Here is a 15,956-nt window from a genome sequence, read left to right as displayed (position 1 = left end):
AAGAGCAGACAGCAAAAGGAAGTGGGCAAAGAGGCTGAAGCTGCTGGCTACAGGGTACTTGGATACAGCCAGGGAAAGAGAGAGAGCTACTAGGAGTATGGCTGGGTGTTAAAGAGTGGCAGCAGAGCCTTTCACAAAGACATCCGTTAGAGGTGATGCTCTTGAGTAACTAATACACAGAACTAACAAAGGGCTGCAGCAGTCAGGGAGAGATCTGAGAAAGGACTGCACAACAAAAAGGCCATGATGGAAGAGGAAACCTTCAGGTCATTTAGTCCATTACTGTGCCTTCACTAGAGGCTATCATTCATGCTTTTGATGGAAGCATTTTCCTTTCTCCTGCCTATAACAAGCTAGTTGTACTTTGAATTCCTTTCTAGTCCATTATATCTACCCCCTCCCCTTGCCAAATGACTAAGTCACCACTGCCTTGATAAGAGCCACTAATTAATTCCTGGGTACAAAATACTCACCCCTATTTCTTCCCTTTTTGGAAATACAGTCCTCAAAATGGGTATAAATACACCAGCTTCAGTCTTTTTTTGATTTCCCAGTGTTAAAACATCATAAATCAAGCCATCTCATGCTTGCCCCAGCATATTCTTTTGTTCCACAGCAAAGACCCATTGCTAACATCAGAGACAGCTCCTCTTGTAGATTCCTGTAAAGTGATCTGTCATAGCAGCAGCAGGAGTCAGCATTTAATGATGTAGAACAAAGAGAATTTCTCAAGTGAGACAGCTGATTATTCATATAATAGCAGCCTAGGGAAATCTGCAGATGGCCTCAGAGGTGGGAGCTAGCATGTGCCCCAAAAGAGAATCTAGGGACCAAGGAAAAATAGTGCAGCTGCTGGAAAAGACTTATAAATAATAGGGTGGAAGTAAGAGGAATAACCAATGGACAGCAATTAATTTAAGGAGCTTTGCCAGTGAAATGGCCTCAAGCTGCTCCAGGGGAAATTAAGAGTGGATATTAAGAACAATTTCTTTACCAAAAGGGCAGACAGGCATTGAAAGAGAATGCCCAGGGAGGTGGTGGAGTCATCATCCCTGGTGGTGTTCAAAAGCCATGTAGACATGGAACTTCAGAACACAGTTTAGTGGTCATGGTAGAGTTGGGTTGCTGGCTGGTCTTGATGATCTCTGTCACTATTTAGCATGGCTAATAAAATCTTCCACCTTGCAGCAAACACCATTTATCTTCATGGTTTCACTAATTATGGATAAAATAATGAGTGTTAGGAAAACAAATAAAAAGAACAGATAAAAGCTCAACCCCCCAAATCATTCTGTTATTAGCATGAAGAACCTATGTGATAGTTGCCTCTGTGCATGGTCATGTCAAGGGTATGGTAATAACAGTGCTGGAATTAGTCTTGCAAGGCAATTTAAAAGAGTTTCCCTTTGTTTTGCAACACACTGTAATGCATGGCATATCTTTAATTATGTTAATACAAACTCTCTTCTTATCTTCCAGAAGCAGCAGTGGTGAAAGGGAGATTTCTAAACTCTTAATATAATCACAGACCACAATATTTTGAAGAGAGGTGGTGTCCATTCTCCCCTCCCATTAAACCCTGGCTGGCATCAGACACAGAGAGTGCCACTCAGCCAATTAGAGAGAGCTGGGGAGTCCTACATGCTTGTCCTTTGTCTCTCATGTTGTGTGTGCCTATTCCTTAGACAGCCATGGGCAAAATGGATAGCCACACCTTAAAAATCTCCTCTACTGCCAAACCAGCCTGAACACCAGGCTATGAGGATGGGGTCCTGTTAGCCCTCAACTCTTGCATTTCTAATTCAGTCATGGTCCAGCAAGAACTGTGGTCATGGGAACAGTCAAACCCACCAAGACAAGAGTGAGGCATCTCTTAAGAAACAGGCTCAAAAGAGACATCAGCTGAGGAGACCTGATAATCTCATCTCCTACCTGGACAAGCACCCAGACCACTGGATTCCTGTACAGAAGCACACAGCCTCTTCCTTCATTTCCCATCTATGCTCAGAGGAACCCTCAATATTCTGAGAGCCAAAAGGACCCAAATGTCCACAGAGAAGCCCTAAGCATAGCATCTCTCATATCCCTGGGCCTAATATTTCCAATTACCTGTCTCTATGTGGCCCCTGTGCAGATCCTTACACAATTAGTAGAGGGACAGTGTTGCAGAATAAGCCTTGGAATTATCACCCAGCAGCACTTCTCTTCACTTGTCATACAAAGAGAAAGGCACCAAAGTGTATGGTCTCCTACTGGGAACAAAGAGAATCTTTTCTAGTGCCACAATGCCTGGAACAGAAATGCACAGGAGAGCCTGAAAATGGCACAAAGCTGTGGTGTGTAACTAAGCAGAGACATTTCTGCAGAGCTGTAGGCTGCACATAAGAGTCCAGAATGAAGTCTGAGATCTAAATGAACCAAACAGTTCAGTCTGTTTCCTATTGTTCTCATTGATATGAAAACAACAGTAAGAATGATTATCTTTTGGTTCCACCCCCATCCTTTTACACTGTGAGTACACATCTAAACACAAGGCTATCAGAGATCACTATTGCATGTGCCCAACCATTTGTCCATGTTTGAAAAACCTAACTGCTTGTGAATGATAAATTCCTCAGTTACCATCTACCTACAACAATATCAGGAGCTGTCAGCAGGCAATTCATAAAGGGGAGAGGAAGAAAACATTTGCTGAATAAAGTGTTGATTGCAAAAATCTTGCCCAGTTCTCAGCTCAGCAGCTCACTGATCAGAGAAGTTGGCTGGCTAGCAGGCATGACCTAGTAGATAAATTCAGGGCACCAAAGATTTCCTTCATTATAGTATGGGGCATCAAGATGGCTTTTACAAGGTACCAGATGTCTCTTCCAGGTGGATTTTAATGTAACAACCAATTATACAGACTCACATTGTGCTGTAGCCCATCACTGCCTTCATGATCTGAACACATCCTGGTAATTAATTCCTGCAGGAAGTACCAGCAGCTAAACCATTTTGGGAACTTCCATTGTCCTGAGGTCACTGAGGCACTAATATAGGCTAGGAATGTGAAAATGGTTATCCTGAAGGCAGGATAGCAGAACAGAGGTCCATGCAGTGCAGGACCCTATTTCTGACAGTAGGTAGGAACAGGGCAAGCAGATTCATTCTGTCCCCAGCCTGCTCCTTCCAGCTTTCAGAGATTTATAGATTCCTGGAGTGGAAGGTTTCATCTAGATGATAGTGCTTTGTGGCTACCAATGTCCCTTTCCTCTACAAGTGCATTCCTTTCATACTGTCACTTGGCAGCTAAGTGGTAACCTCCCTCCCACTTTTATTTCCCTTCTTTCCAGCCTTCAGGAGTTAGTGAGCCTGCTCCTTGGGTTATAGTCTCATCATAAACTGTAACACCCAGGTTAGGGCCATGGAGCTCAGGCTTTCACTGTCACCACAAAGCCTTTCTTACTTTAGTTTTGGTAAGAGCTATCATGCTGACTCCACAATCTATGCCTTCCTGTACAGAAACTAAACATTATTGCTGTCTACAACTACCTGAAAGGAGATTGTAGACAGGTGGGGGTTGGTCTCTGCTGCCAGGCAACCAGCAACAGAACAAGAGGACACAGTCTCAAGCTGTGCCAGGGGAAGTTTAGGCTCGAGGTGAGGAGAAAGTTCTTCACAGAAAGAGTTATTGGCCGTTGGAATGTGCTGCCCAGGGAGGTGTTAGAGTCACCATCCCTGGAGGGTGTTCAAAACAGGATTGGATGTGGCACTTGGTGCCATGGTTTAGTTGACATGAGGTGTTAGGTAGTAGGTAACAGGTTGCACTTGACCTCTGAGGTCTTTTCCAACCTGGTTGATTCTATGATTCTATGGAGCAGTGAATCCCATCCTAGTCTATCACAGGGAGAGGACATAGTTCCAGCCTCTACCAGTCTGGGTGTGTGGTGTCCTTATTAGAGAGAAGCTAAGATAAATATAATCATTCACTTACAAGCTGGAGCTGAAGAGCATTTGCACACTGATTGTGGAAAGCTCCTGCTCCAAACATTGGTTTAGTTGCTTTTATGCTGCTCTGCAACCTTCTGTGATTACCAAGACCTACTAAAGGAGCAGTAAAGCACCTGGCCATTAAAATGCATGGACAAGTTTTGGGCTGGTCACATGGAATGCATATCCAAGAGAGATCCTTTTCAGCAAGTGCCATTAAACTGAGTTTCCTTCACAAGGCAGCAGGAGAGCATTCAAACAGTGAGGCTCATAATTTTCAAGCATTCTGGCAGCACAAAGGACCCTGAAGATATGTGCAGTTTTGATGACCCTGAAAGAACTTTTTTGTTTCTTCAAAGTGCAGGTTACCTCTTAATGCCATCAGTCTAACAGAAGCTGAATTCCTCTCCTGTGCTAGGTGCATTCCTAAAGCAAGCTTGAAGTAAAGTAACAAACTGCAGTGCTGTCTCCCCTGTTTTTTTGTTTAAGTACCTTGGATGTTATCAGTAATGAAGACCTCAAAAATGCACATTCTTTGTGCTCCACTGGGCCTCTGAAACATAGCATGGTACAGAACTGCATCCCCCAAGGATGTGCCTAACAAGTATTGGGCCTCTGTGGAGTTACCCAGCATGCAGAGAACACTTCTGATTTCCTAAGAGATTCAGCCACTCATGGCACAGGGAAGGGCAGTGGCCTGCACAGCCCAAAGGGAGTTCTCTTCAAAAAATGATTCCACCTTTCCTCTGCTGCTGCCCTTACACCTGCTGCAAGCAGTGATGTTGGATTTAGTGCAATTCTTTGGGGCATTTTTTTTTTTAGCACCACAGCACATTGAACTGGTTGGAATATCAAGTGAGTTCTGATGCTTGGATGAACTTTGCTATACAACACCAACTCACCCAGGAGGCAACCCCCACCCTCCCACACCCCCTTTATGAACAACAGCCATCATTTTTAAAGGTCTGGCTTAATTTTGTGATTTCAGAATGAACCAGGAGGCTTGGTGATAGGGAAGAGCTCTGGCTAATGATTTTTTTTTTGGACTGGAAAAAACCCATTTGTGGAAATTCATACTGCTGTGCAGCCCTGCTATAGTCAAATCTCTTTTCTGATCTTAAAAGCATCTCTGCCAAAGCAGAAGCCAACTTGTTCCATCTTTTGACAATCTACCTGATTTTTTTTTTTCCCCCCTTGGGCTATATGGAACTTATTTTACATTAGAAATAGAGGCTTACATAATGGTAAGCTGCTTTTAAGCAAGACCTATAGAGCTAAGGAGAAAAAAAAAGCCACATTTTCCCAAGTCAAGCATTACAGGAACATAATAACTGGTTATACAAAGTCTCTCTCATTGCTTCTTGAATAATAAGCTGTCTTTTAAATGGGTCATTACTTCCTCAGAAGCATGGCAAAAAGATGTGTATGTATTGCCTGTTTTCTTCACCAAGAGCTGGAGTGGCCAAGAAGTTTCTTGGTTGCAAGAAAATGATGGTAGACTGGTCTCAGGATATTATAACCTTGCCTTAGGATCAGTGATATTGGTGCCAAGCAACACCTGGCTGCCTGCTTTCCCTTGAGAGAGGAACGAGGGTGGAATGAAGAACATCCACAGAGTGGCATTTTGCAGTCTTCATGAGGCAACAACGTGTAGTAAACTAGCAACAGCTATAGCAGTCAGTTTTTGAGGGGAAGGTATACTGATCTTAAAGCAACCATGTATAATTGATTGCAGGAGTGGATGAAAGATCATTTTGCAACAGCAAATAGGAGACTGATCAAAGCAGAAAGGGAAAGAAAAGGAGGCTTTGAAAAGAGAGGAGGTTAAAAATACATGCTCTGCAGAGAAGTGGAACACCCTCAAAGCCACCACTTAAAATAATTAATATTATTTTTGAAGCTCCTTATTGAGGGCATGCACAGGTCCCAGGTAGGATCAGCACTGGAGTGTGCCACGTACAGCACAAATAGAATCACAGAGTGGGAGGGGCTGGAAGGGACCTCTGGAGATCATCAAAATACATAGAGAGGGAGGCAATTTCTAACTGAATAGACTGTTTTAAAATTAAACAAGAAAGCTTTGGAAAACAGCAGACAGTGCTTTATTCTCTGGTTTCTTTTTTCCCCCCTTTTCCCTTCCTTCACATAGTGTTTGCAAAACTGTTTCCCAAACTGCTACAATGAATATTTTAGGAGACTTTAGGTTAAGAACAGGGATGTTCAGAGAAGTGGCTTTTGCCCTAGAAAAGTGAAGTGATGAATGAAATGGGCTGAATGACTAAGCAAAGTGCTAGAAGACTTCAGGCTCTGCATCATCTGCTAGCTAGTTCAGTTCTTAAGTTCGAAGTGCTGCATAATCACCATGTGACAACCTGTCACTCAGATCAGCGACTAAAGGTCCTCCCTGTAACTCAGGCAAACTCATTAGGAGCTTTGCAGAGGCTCCAGAGCATCTACAGTCAAGAGAATGAACTGTCTGTGTGTTCATTAGGATATATTTCCAGCTCATGCTTGAGGTATAAACATTGTTTGGTGCATTAAATTTGCATTGTATTGAACATGGGCTGTAAATAAAGAGAAAAGTTAAGTGTGCAGGCTGGGTTCAGAGTCACAGAATGCTTTGGGTTGGAAGGAACTTTACAGATCAGCTATTTCCAACCCCCCCCTGCCATGGACAGGGACACTTTCCACTAGACCAGGTTGCTCAAGGCCCTTGGAGCACTGCCTTCTGAGAAGGGGCTGAGGGACCTGGGGCTTTTTAATCTGGAAAGGAGAAGACTTAGAGGGGATTTAATAACTGTTTATAAATATCTGAGGGCTGGGGGTCAGGAGGGAGGGGACAGTCTCTGCTCACTTGCTCCCTGGGATAGGACAAGGAGCAATGGATGCAAGCTGCAGCACAGGAGGTTCCATCTCAACACAAGGGGGAACTTCTTTACTGTAAGGGTCACAGAGCACTGGAACAGGCTCCCCAGAGAGGTTGTGGAGTCTCCTTCTCTAGAGACTTTCAAGGCCTGTCTGGATGCATTCCTGTGTGACCTGAGCTAGATTGTATGGTCCTGCTCTGGCGGGGGAGGTTGGACTTGAGGACCTCTTTGGGTCCCATCCAAGATCATCTAGTCCAACCTATCACCCAAAACCATCTAATCAACTCAACCATGGCACCAAGTGCCTCATCAAGCCTCTTCATGTCCAATGATGGTGACTCCACCACCTCCCTGGGCAGCACATTCCAATGGCCAATCTCTCTTTCTGGGAAGAATTTCTTCCTAAAGTCCAGCCTAAACCTCCCCTGGTGCAGCTTGAGACTGTGTCCTCTTGTTCTGGTGCTGGTTGCCTGGGAGAAGAAACCAACCCTCACCTGTCTATAACCTCCCTTCAAGTAGTTGTAGAGAGCAATAAGGTCTCCCCTGAGCCTCCTCTTCTCCAGGCTTAACAATCCCAGCCTCTCCTCATAGGGCTTGTATTCCAGACCTCTCCCCAGCCTCGTTGCCCTTCTCTGGACACATTCAAGTGTCTCAATATTCTTCTTAAATTGAGGAGCCCAGAACTGGACACAGGACTCAAGGTGTGGCCTAACCAGTGCTAAGTACAGGGTCAGAATGACTTCCCTGCTCCTGCTGGCCACACTATTTCTGATGCAGGCCAGGATGCCAAAGAAGACATAGTGGAAAAGTCTACTCCCCTAATGTCAAACGAGTAAGATAACAGCACCACTGAATTCAAATGTTCAGGTGAGTTTCCGTCACTATTCCCACTTCACACACGAGTCTGCTGCCAAGAAATATTTGCACGGCAGAGCTTTCTGGCAGAATTATTTGCAGGGGATTATTCTCTTTCAGACAAAAACAACAACAACAAAAAAGAGAGATGTATGCTGTGCATCCTGCCAGACAGCAAAGGAAAGAGAATGTGATTTAACCAACAACTCACATCTAACTGACACAGATATTCTAAGGACTATTCACAACCAAATGTGAACGCTGACAAGCACGTGCACATTTTCTGAGGAGAGAAGAATATCTTTGTATGGTAAATTACCATTTTTGAAAGACTCAGTTCTAGCTTCCTTGATGATTCAAAGTTCATTAAGTTGTGACTAAGCTCATTAAACATGCATTTTATATTTTTCTCCCTTTAATTTTGATTGCCACTCTTTCAAGAGCCACGCATTTTCCTTGCCTCTGAAGAGCAGACCTTACCACCATGTCCCAGTACATGAAGGAAGGCTACAAAGAAGGTGGAGGCTCCATTTTTAGGAAGAGTCACATGGAAAAGGTGAGAGGTAATCAGTGCAGGTTACCTCTGGAGAGATTCTGATTGGACACAAAAGGAAAACTTTTCTTAACCAGAATAATCAGGCACTGGAATAATCTCAGCAGAGAAGCAGTGAATTCCCCAACATGGGATACTTTCAAGATTCAGCTGGACAGGGTGCTTGTCTAGATCATACTATTGCCAAGAAAGTTTGGACCAGATGATCCTTGAGGTCCTTTCCAACCTGGTATTCTGTGATACTAAATCCCTCAGAGAATGATCGTCTGACTCTGAGCAACCTGATGCAGTGTGAGGTGTCCCTGGCCATGACAGGGGGGTTTGGAACTAGATGATCCTTGAAGTCCCTTCCAACCCTAACAAGTCTATGATTCTAAATGATGCTCACTAATGAGCTCCATTTTAGGATACTCCTAGAAATCTACCTAAAAAGGCATCTTTTTCTCCATCAGAAGCTTGCATACAGTGCCTGTACATCATTTAATACTAAATGAACACCTAGCTGTAAGAATGTGTAGCAGGTCAAAGTGAGCACAGTTATTGTGCATGTTCAAGATACACTTTTATCCCCCCACAAACTGTCATCTAGGGGGGATTTTGTCAGTCTTTTAATGTGTTGCTGTCATGATTACATAGCTTCAGCAACACCATTCCTGTGCTACTTATTTCTGTACTTCAAAGGAAAAACATAGAAGCCAACAACAACAACAAAAAAAGGACAAACAAGTGAACAGAGGAATTGAAATAAACAAAGCATATGGTTATGAGTCACTCCAATTTCTTAATTAATCTATGTTGACAAAGACTATGGTGACTAAATAGTATGGGTGTGTGAAACTCATGGCAGCAGACCTGCACAACAACCAACACTTTACAATCTGTGGTTTCAACTTGTACAGAAACTAAGCCATTTCCTGGATCTTCAAGGTAATAGGAGCACTCTAAGGGTTTGCAGGCAGAGCTCTCTGTCTTGCACTGGTAGACTCTGTCCCACAGCACCTGGGGAGCTGCATACAAGGTGCATCATGCGCTCTTCTAGGCTGCAATGCTGGATAATTATGGAGGATCTCCAACACAGAAGCTATGAAATGACTTCATGGGCAGCCTTAATGTGGTCTGCTAAGGAATGAAATCTGGAGTTTAATTGTCACTGTGAAGACTGACTGAACATGGCCAGCACAGATGTACTCCCCTGTTAGAAGAAAAGATGCTTCTAAAATAGCTCTGGCAATTAACATAACAAGGGATGAACTCATGATGTCAATTAGAATTTGATGGTTCCCAGGAGGTTCTGGCTTTCTTTTTAAAAGTTTCACTTTTTTTAACCAGTTAATATATGTTGTAAAATGTCTTCCAGATCTAGAGTTTTCAGTTGCATTCTAGCTGCAGGACTTTGATTTATGCCCTGGATTGTGCCTTTGCTCAAAACCAACATTAGTGTCAGTTAGTGAGTTCCACTGGGGATGCCTGTAGCCTCGAGAGCATTGCCATTAGTTTAAATGTATATAAGTGGAGCAGTAGCAAAAAACAATAGCTCAAAGTTCTCTCATCATTAACATTTTGGATACCACTCTCTGCTGTACACTTGCTTTGGAATTAAAGTACATTTTCATCTCCCATTTTCAGCTGTCTCAACTATTGTTAATTTCTATCATCTATAACTGACAAAAAAACCACACCAGACATAGACAGGACATCAACCAGTAGTTCTGATGATCAATAGACTCATCTCCATGCAAGCATGAGCTGGTGCTATTAATACCAGCTTCACAACATCATGGCACACCACACAAGAAATGGCACTGAAAGAGGTGTCGAGGCAAATCTGTTACCTGGCTGGTGGGTTTTTGTTTTTCCACCAGCAACTCCAGAAATACTGGATCCAGAAGAGGAGGCTTCCATTTTTATTGACCTTCTGGCTTGTGGGAGTGGTGGATGCCCGTCCACGGGCGGATGCTGTGACACTGGGTAGCTTGCTGCAGTTCTCCTCTGACAGATTCGCTCACGCTTTTCAGCCCCATGAATAGACCAACTTATACCTGACAGGAATAAGAATTAGTCCTGTTAGATACAAGGGAGCAGCATGGAATAACTAAAAGATGACAATTTACCGTGGTTTAAATTGTAACTGCCTTGCTTTTTATTTTTATGTGGGTTTTTTTCTTTAAAGGAAACGACAAACCCTGTGAAAGTTAAAAACGTGAACATCTCTGCTGCTGTGCTGCAGACATCAGAGTCAGCCACACTAATAGATATTTAAATGAATACACAGTCATGGTTTACTGCATTACTGGCCTGCAGGAGGAATTATTTTCCATTCCTTCAAAAAAGCTCATGCAGCTCACAGGGCACAGTTAATCAAATGGCAGTTTCCTTATTGATGGACTAGAATTTGCTATTAATCACACAATCACCAAGGTTGGAAGAGACCTCAAAGATCATCAAGTCCAACCCTTCACCACAGACCTCGTGACTAAACCATGGCACCAAGTGCCACGTCCAATCCCCTCTTGAACACCTCCAGGGACGGTGACTCCACCTCCTTGGTCAGCACCTTGCAATGGCTAACAACTCTCTCAGTGAAGAACTTTCTCCTCACCACAAGCCTAAGCTTTTCTCTGAGCATTCAACAAGTGTTAAGAATTCTTATTGTATGGAGAAAAGGCTGCACTTTAGGTGGGCACCAGCTTTTAAGAGAAAAAATAAAGGTCTTTTCTGAGGAAAACAGTAAGTATGTCCTTAAGCTTGAAAAGCAACTCCACAGTCACCCATCTTGTGCAAGGCTGGAAATTGTCTTCCTCATAAAACATTCTCAGATTTGTCAAATAGCCAATTTGTAAATAGAAACTGTAGTGAAAAACAGGCTTTATCTTTTTTTCCCCAAGAGAAAAGCAAATCTGACTTTTCCTGTGTGTCTATTGTACAGTTCTTAGAAAGAAATACTACCTGACAAGGACATTGCTTATGCTCACATTGATGCGACTGCTCCAACTAAAATTTAATTAGAATCATAGAATCAATAAGGTTGCAAAAAGACCTCAGAGATCATCCAGTCCATCCTATCACTTGGTGCCATGGTTTAGTCCTGAGGTCTGTGGTGACAGGTTGGACTGGATGATCTCTGAGGTCTCTTCCAACCTTGGTGATTCTGTGACTAACTAAACCATGGCTCCAAGTGCCATGTCCAATCCCTTTTTGAATACCTCCAGTGATGGTGACTCCACCACCTGCCTGGGCAGCAGATTCCAATGGCCAACAATTATTTCTGTGAAGAACTTTCTCCTCACCTTGAACCTAAGCTTCTTCTGGTGCAGCTTGAGACTGTGTCCTCTTGTTCTGGGGCTGGTTTCCTGGGAGAAGAGACCAACCCTCACCTGGCTACAACCTCCTTCAGGTAGTTGTAGAGAGCAATAAGGTCTCCCCTGAGCCTCCTCTTCTCCAGGCTAAACAATCTCAGCCTCTCCTCACAGGGCTTGTGTTCCAGACCTCTCCCCAGCCTCGTTGCCCTTCTCTGGACACATTCAAGTGTCTCAATATCCTTCTTAAATTGAGGGGCCCAGAACTGGGCACAGTAATTACTCTCAGCCTACTCTGGTGAAAACCCTTAGACAACCTCTTTGGTGCAGCAAAGCTGAATGTTTTATGTTTAATGCAAATGCAACTCTGCTTTTTTTCAGCAACCACTCTTTGTTTTATAAAGAAACCTAAACCAAACCAGAAAATCTCAGCTATAGATCGACAAACTGAGAAGCAGATAGAAAGTCAATCCTTAAAAGCTGGAAATATGGATATTGTAAGCACATTGTAAGTTGCACTAACTCAAAATAATTAGACATAACTGATTAGATTGCTCATTTGTGTGAAAGGTGTCCCTCACTGCAATGTCCAAGAATGCCTTAATGACTCTGCTCTTCCAGTTCCGCTGAAAGTCAATGTATGTGAACTGTTGGGTCATGGAAGAGGTTTTGAATCTCTGAAACATTAATATACTTTGATCCATAATACATTAGCAAGGGGAAGAGAGCTGCCACTTCTGTATGCAAATTATGGAAACACTGGAGATGAACCAGTGAGGAAAAGCTTTGAGTATTCAGAACCTGACTTTGCTGCACTTCAGCAGAGCTGGTCTCCTGCAGGTAGCATGAAAGGAGTAGGACTCCTTGCAGCAACTGCTTACACACCTCCTCCTTACAGGGCATAACTAACTGCCAGGTGTTTCTAGACTGCTGAAATCACATCTCCTTCAGCACAGCCAGCCAATCCCAGTCCCCTTACTCAGCTGATTCATCTTGGGAAAGGCAGCAATCCATGTGAGCAGAATGACAACGAGCATGTCTGGACGACACGCTTCCTTGACCATGTTAGCCATATAGCTTAGCCACAAGGAGCTAAGCTCCAGCAGTAAAATGAGATCTTCACATGTTGTGCAGTCATTAGAATCTCATGATGCTCAAAATATTGTGCAATTATCCTTAAGGGATTAAAAAAAATTAACCACAACTGTTCCCTTTCAGCATCACCACCGGTTGGCATATCACCTAAAATAACCATCCCTCTGAAGCGTACAGACAGGGAGTTACACTGCCAGTGCTGAGGATGAGCCTGGGCATGGGCACACGCTTACTAGGCTGGATCTCAGCAGGGCTGTGCTTTCATTTGGTTGTGAAATGAATGAGCTATTTTAGGAACTGGTTCCGAACATAAACTGCTACATTTCTCTGAGGTTCAAGTAAATTGCTGCTTCACTTTCCAAAAACAGTCTATAAACTCTTGTGCAGCTGTGACTCAGCTTCCTACATGATTTGTACAGCACTTTTTTTTTTTTTCAGACACCAAAATAAAGGATACTGCAGCCAGGTTCTTATCCCTAAGAACTGCAAAATTTGCAGATTGAAGATATCTAAAATTATGTTAAAGCAACAACTTGCCTCGGGTTATAGGAAACCTTTTCTTTTCTTCCTCTAAAGAGATGTGCTATGTACATTAGAACACCAAACTACAGGAGGAACAATGTGCCAGCATTACTCTGAATTTTACAGATTATTCTTTGGACACATTTAATGCTTAAAAGTGCTCAAAGCCTACCATAGTTTACAGCAAAGGTGTAAACTATTTATATGCTTAAAGTATTTGGGAGTTCTTTGTCTCAGTTTCCTTGACACCGCAGTTATTTTCTTCACTTACGTGAAGAAACCTCTCTCTTGACTAGGAGAGTGAGCTTCCATTATTTTCATGAGACCAGGTACAGGATAAAGATGTAAGGGTCATTGTAGAATCATAGAATTGTTAGGGTTGGAAGGGACCTCAAGGATCAGCCAGTTCCAACCCCCCTGCCATGGGCAGGGACACCTCACACTACAGCAGGTTGCTCACAGCCACATCTAGCCTGGCCTTAAAACCCTCCAGGGATGAGGCTTCCACCACCTCCCTGGGCAACCTGTTCCAGTGTCTCACCACCCTCATGGTGAAAAACTCCTTCCTAACATCCAATCTGAATCTACCCATTTCTAGCTTTTATCCATTCCCCCCAGTCCTATCACTCCCTGACACCCTAAAAAGTCCCTCCCCAGCTTTCTTGGAGGCCCCCTTCAGACACAGGGAGGCCACAATAAGATATTACTCATTTCAGAGGGAGACTGTGGCAGTTTAAGGCTATGCCTTTAAATTTAAACTGGGCTGGCCGTGCTTAGTTAATGCGAATGGGAAACTTTAACCCACCACAGAGATCAAATCTTGCTTTGTTATGTATGGCTCTTCAGTTAAACTTAACGCCTGAAAAGATGCAAGACAGTAATGTTGCAGCAAGCTGTGATACTACCTTGTTTTCATGCGGGTGAAAATCCTTTTAAAAGGTACTGACAGTTGAAAATGCATCCTCAGGTAACATGCAGAAAGGCAGAAACTAAAAAAGGGGGAATCAGCAGAGGAAAAGCTACAGGAAATAGTGCACATAGCTTGTGGGAGATGAAACCCTGGTGAACTCTTGGCACTGGGCAAACTCCAGAGTAAACTTCCGTTATTCTTCCTGCAAACAGCCCACACTGCTGCTGAATCCTGACTTTGGGGGTCAGAGATGTGAGAAAACAGTGCAGAGAGCTCTGAAGCATAGAATTTAAGGATGACTTCAATTATTTTTGCAGCACAGCAATACCCACACGAGAGACGTCTAAAAAGAAAGCTCAGATCTCCAGCAGTACATAGAATATACATAGAATAAACCAGGTTGGAAGAGACCTTCAAGATCATCACGTCCAACCCATCAACCAATCCAACACCACCCAAACAACTAACCCACGGCACCAAGCACCCTATCAAGTCTCCTCCTGAAAACCTCCAGTGATGGCGACTCCACCACCTCCCCAGGCAGCCCATTCCAATGTGCAATCACTCTTTCTGTATAGAACTTTTTCCTAACATCTATCCTGAACCTCCCTTGGTGCAGCCTGAGACTGTGTCCTCTTGTTCTGGTACTGCAGACTGGATCTTCAGTTTATGTTGGGTGGTTTTTCTCCTGCCTTCAGGCTGACACCAAAATCCCAGGGCAGCTGCATGCCTCCCTACATGGCCTCTTACTGTACCTGCTCCTGCAACATGGTCATTTTTAGGTGAGCTTGGCAGCCCCAGGAGCTGGGCAGGGGCACACTGGCATGCTCTGATAGCTGGTATAGATGGGACAAACCCCAGGAGTTTCTCATGTATCTCTCTCTGACGTAACAGAATGGATCACAAGCACTATTTTGAGCCAGGGCTGCAGTGCAAATGCAAGTGAAAAATTAAATCCTGGCCAGTAGCCACAGCTGACTGCTCACTTTGGAGGACTGGCTTCTGGACAAGGCTCATTCACCTGCAGACCAAGTATTTAAGAGTGGGAAGTAGTTTAGTGTTTTGAAGTTGGATGAGGTTTGAACCTTCAAATGTTAACAGGTAGCACTCAGATCTTTTCCTGCATGCAGCAAAATTCTTTCTCTGCATTCTCAAATCTTCACACATCCTTCTCTTCCTTACCTATATTTATATCTCTTTTTCCTCATACAAGCTTCTTGTTTCCACGAGGAGCTGCTCTTCTTGCTGCCCTTTTGTTCTCGTCTGAAGTTTCTGCTAGAGCTTGCAGCTTCACGTAACAGAAACACTCTCACTCCCTTCCCACCAACACATCTCAGCTGTGCAGTTTGCCAGCAGCAAAACCCATTTTCTATCCTGCTTCTGGCTAACTTCTGTTGCTCCCAGCCAGGTCATTTTATTATACATTTTTCTAAAGCAACATTTATTTTACATTGAGCCTTTCAGAAAGGGGCAGTATACCTATGACACTACAGAATCTCTAATGCTTCAGATAAAACCTGCATATGAGAACAATCAAAAGAGGAGTAGTAAAGTACTTCCAAGTCAGCAAGCAATAAACTCAAACATAAAGAAGAAAAAGGAGGGAGGAATTACTAGAAGTAAAAAACACTGCCAATGTGCCCGAGTGTAAATTTTTATGTGATGGTGATATATGTTTTGTTGACTTGTCAGATACTGCAGTGATGAAAGACAGGATCCTGCACCACTCAGAAGCCACTCTACCAAGGTATCTGATGGGGCATTTGCTTTGGTTGTCCAAATTATACTGTGCCAGGGCTGGAGACACCTCTCCACCTGGAAAAACACCTCCCTGTAGCAACTGTCAGGTTTGGGGCAGCTCCAGTTCTGTTCCATCCTGTACCACCTTA

The 15,956-nt window shown here is 43.5% G+C and overlaps 1 protein-coding gene across 4 annotated transcripts in view; it reads right to left on the bottom strand.

Annotated features, from left to right (window-relative positions):
- ANO4 (anoctamin 4) overlaps nucleotides 1-15,956 on the bottom strand; it is a 177,976-nt gene that overhangs the window by 107,023 nt on the left and 54,997 nt on the right. For all 4 annotated transcript variants that reach the window (XM_054167688.1, XM_054167691.1, XM_054167690.1 and 1 more), the window contains exon 2: nucleotides 10,077-10,283. In XM_054167688.1, the coding sequence (XP_054023663.1) occupies nucleotides 10,077-10,146 (70 nt within the window). In that variant the 5' untranslated portion in view covers nucleotides 10,147-10,283. The remainder of the gene's footprint in view (nucleotides 1-10,076; nucleotides 10,284-15,956) is intronic.

This window comes from Dryobates pubescens, chromosome 15 (genome assembly GCF_014839835.1).
Source record: "Dryobates pubescens isolate bDryPub1 chromosome 15, bDryPub1.pri, whole genome shotgun sequence".
In the NCBI taxonomy this organism is placed as follows: domain Eukaryota; kingdom Metazoa; phylum Chordata; class Aves; order Piciformes; family Picidae; genus Dryobates; species Dryobates pubescens.
The sequence above is the reverse complement of the archived record's forward strand: the minus strand, read 5'-3'. Positions and strand labels throughout refer to the sequence as shown.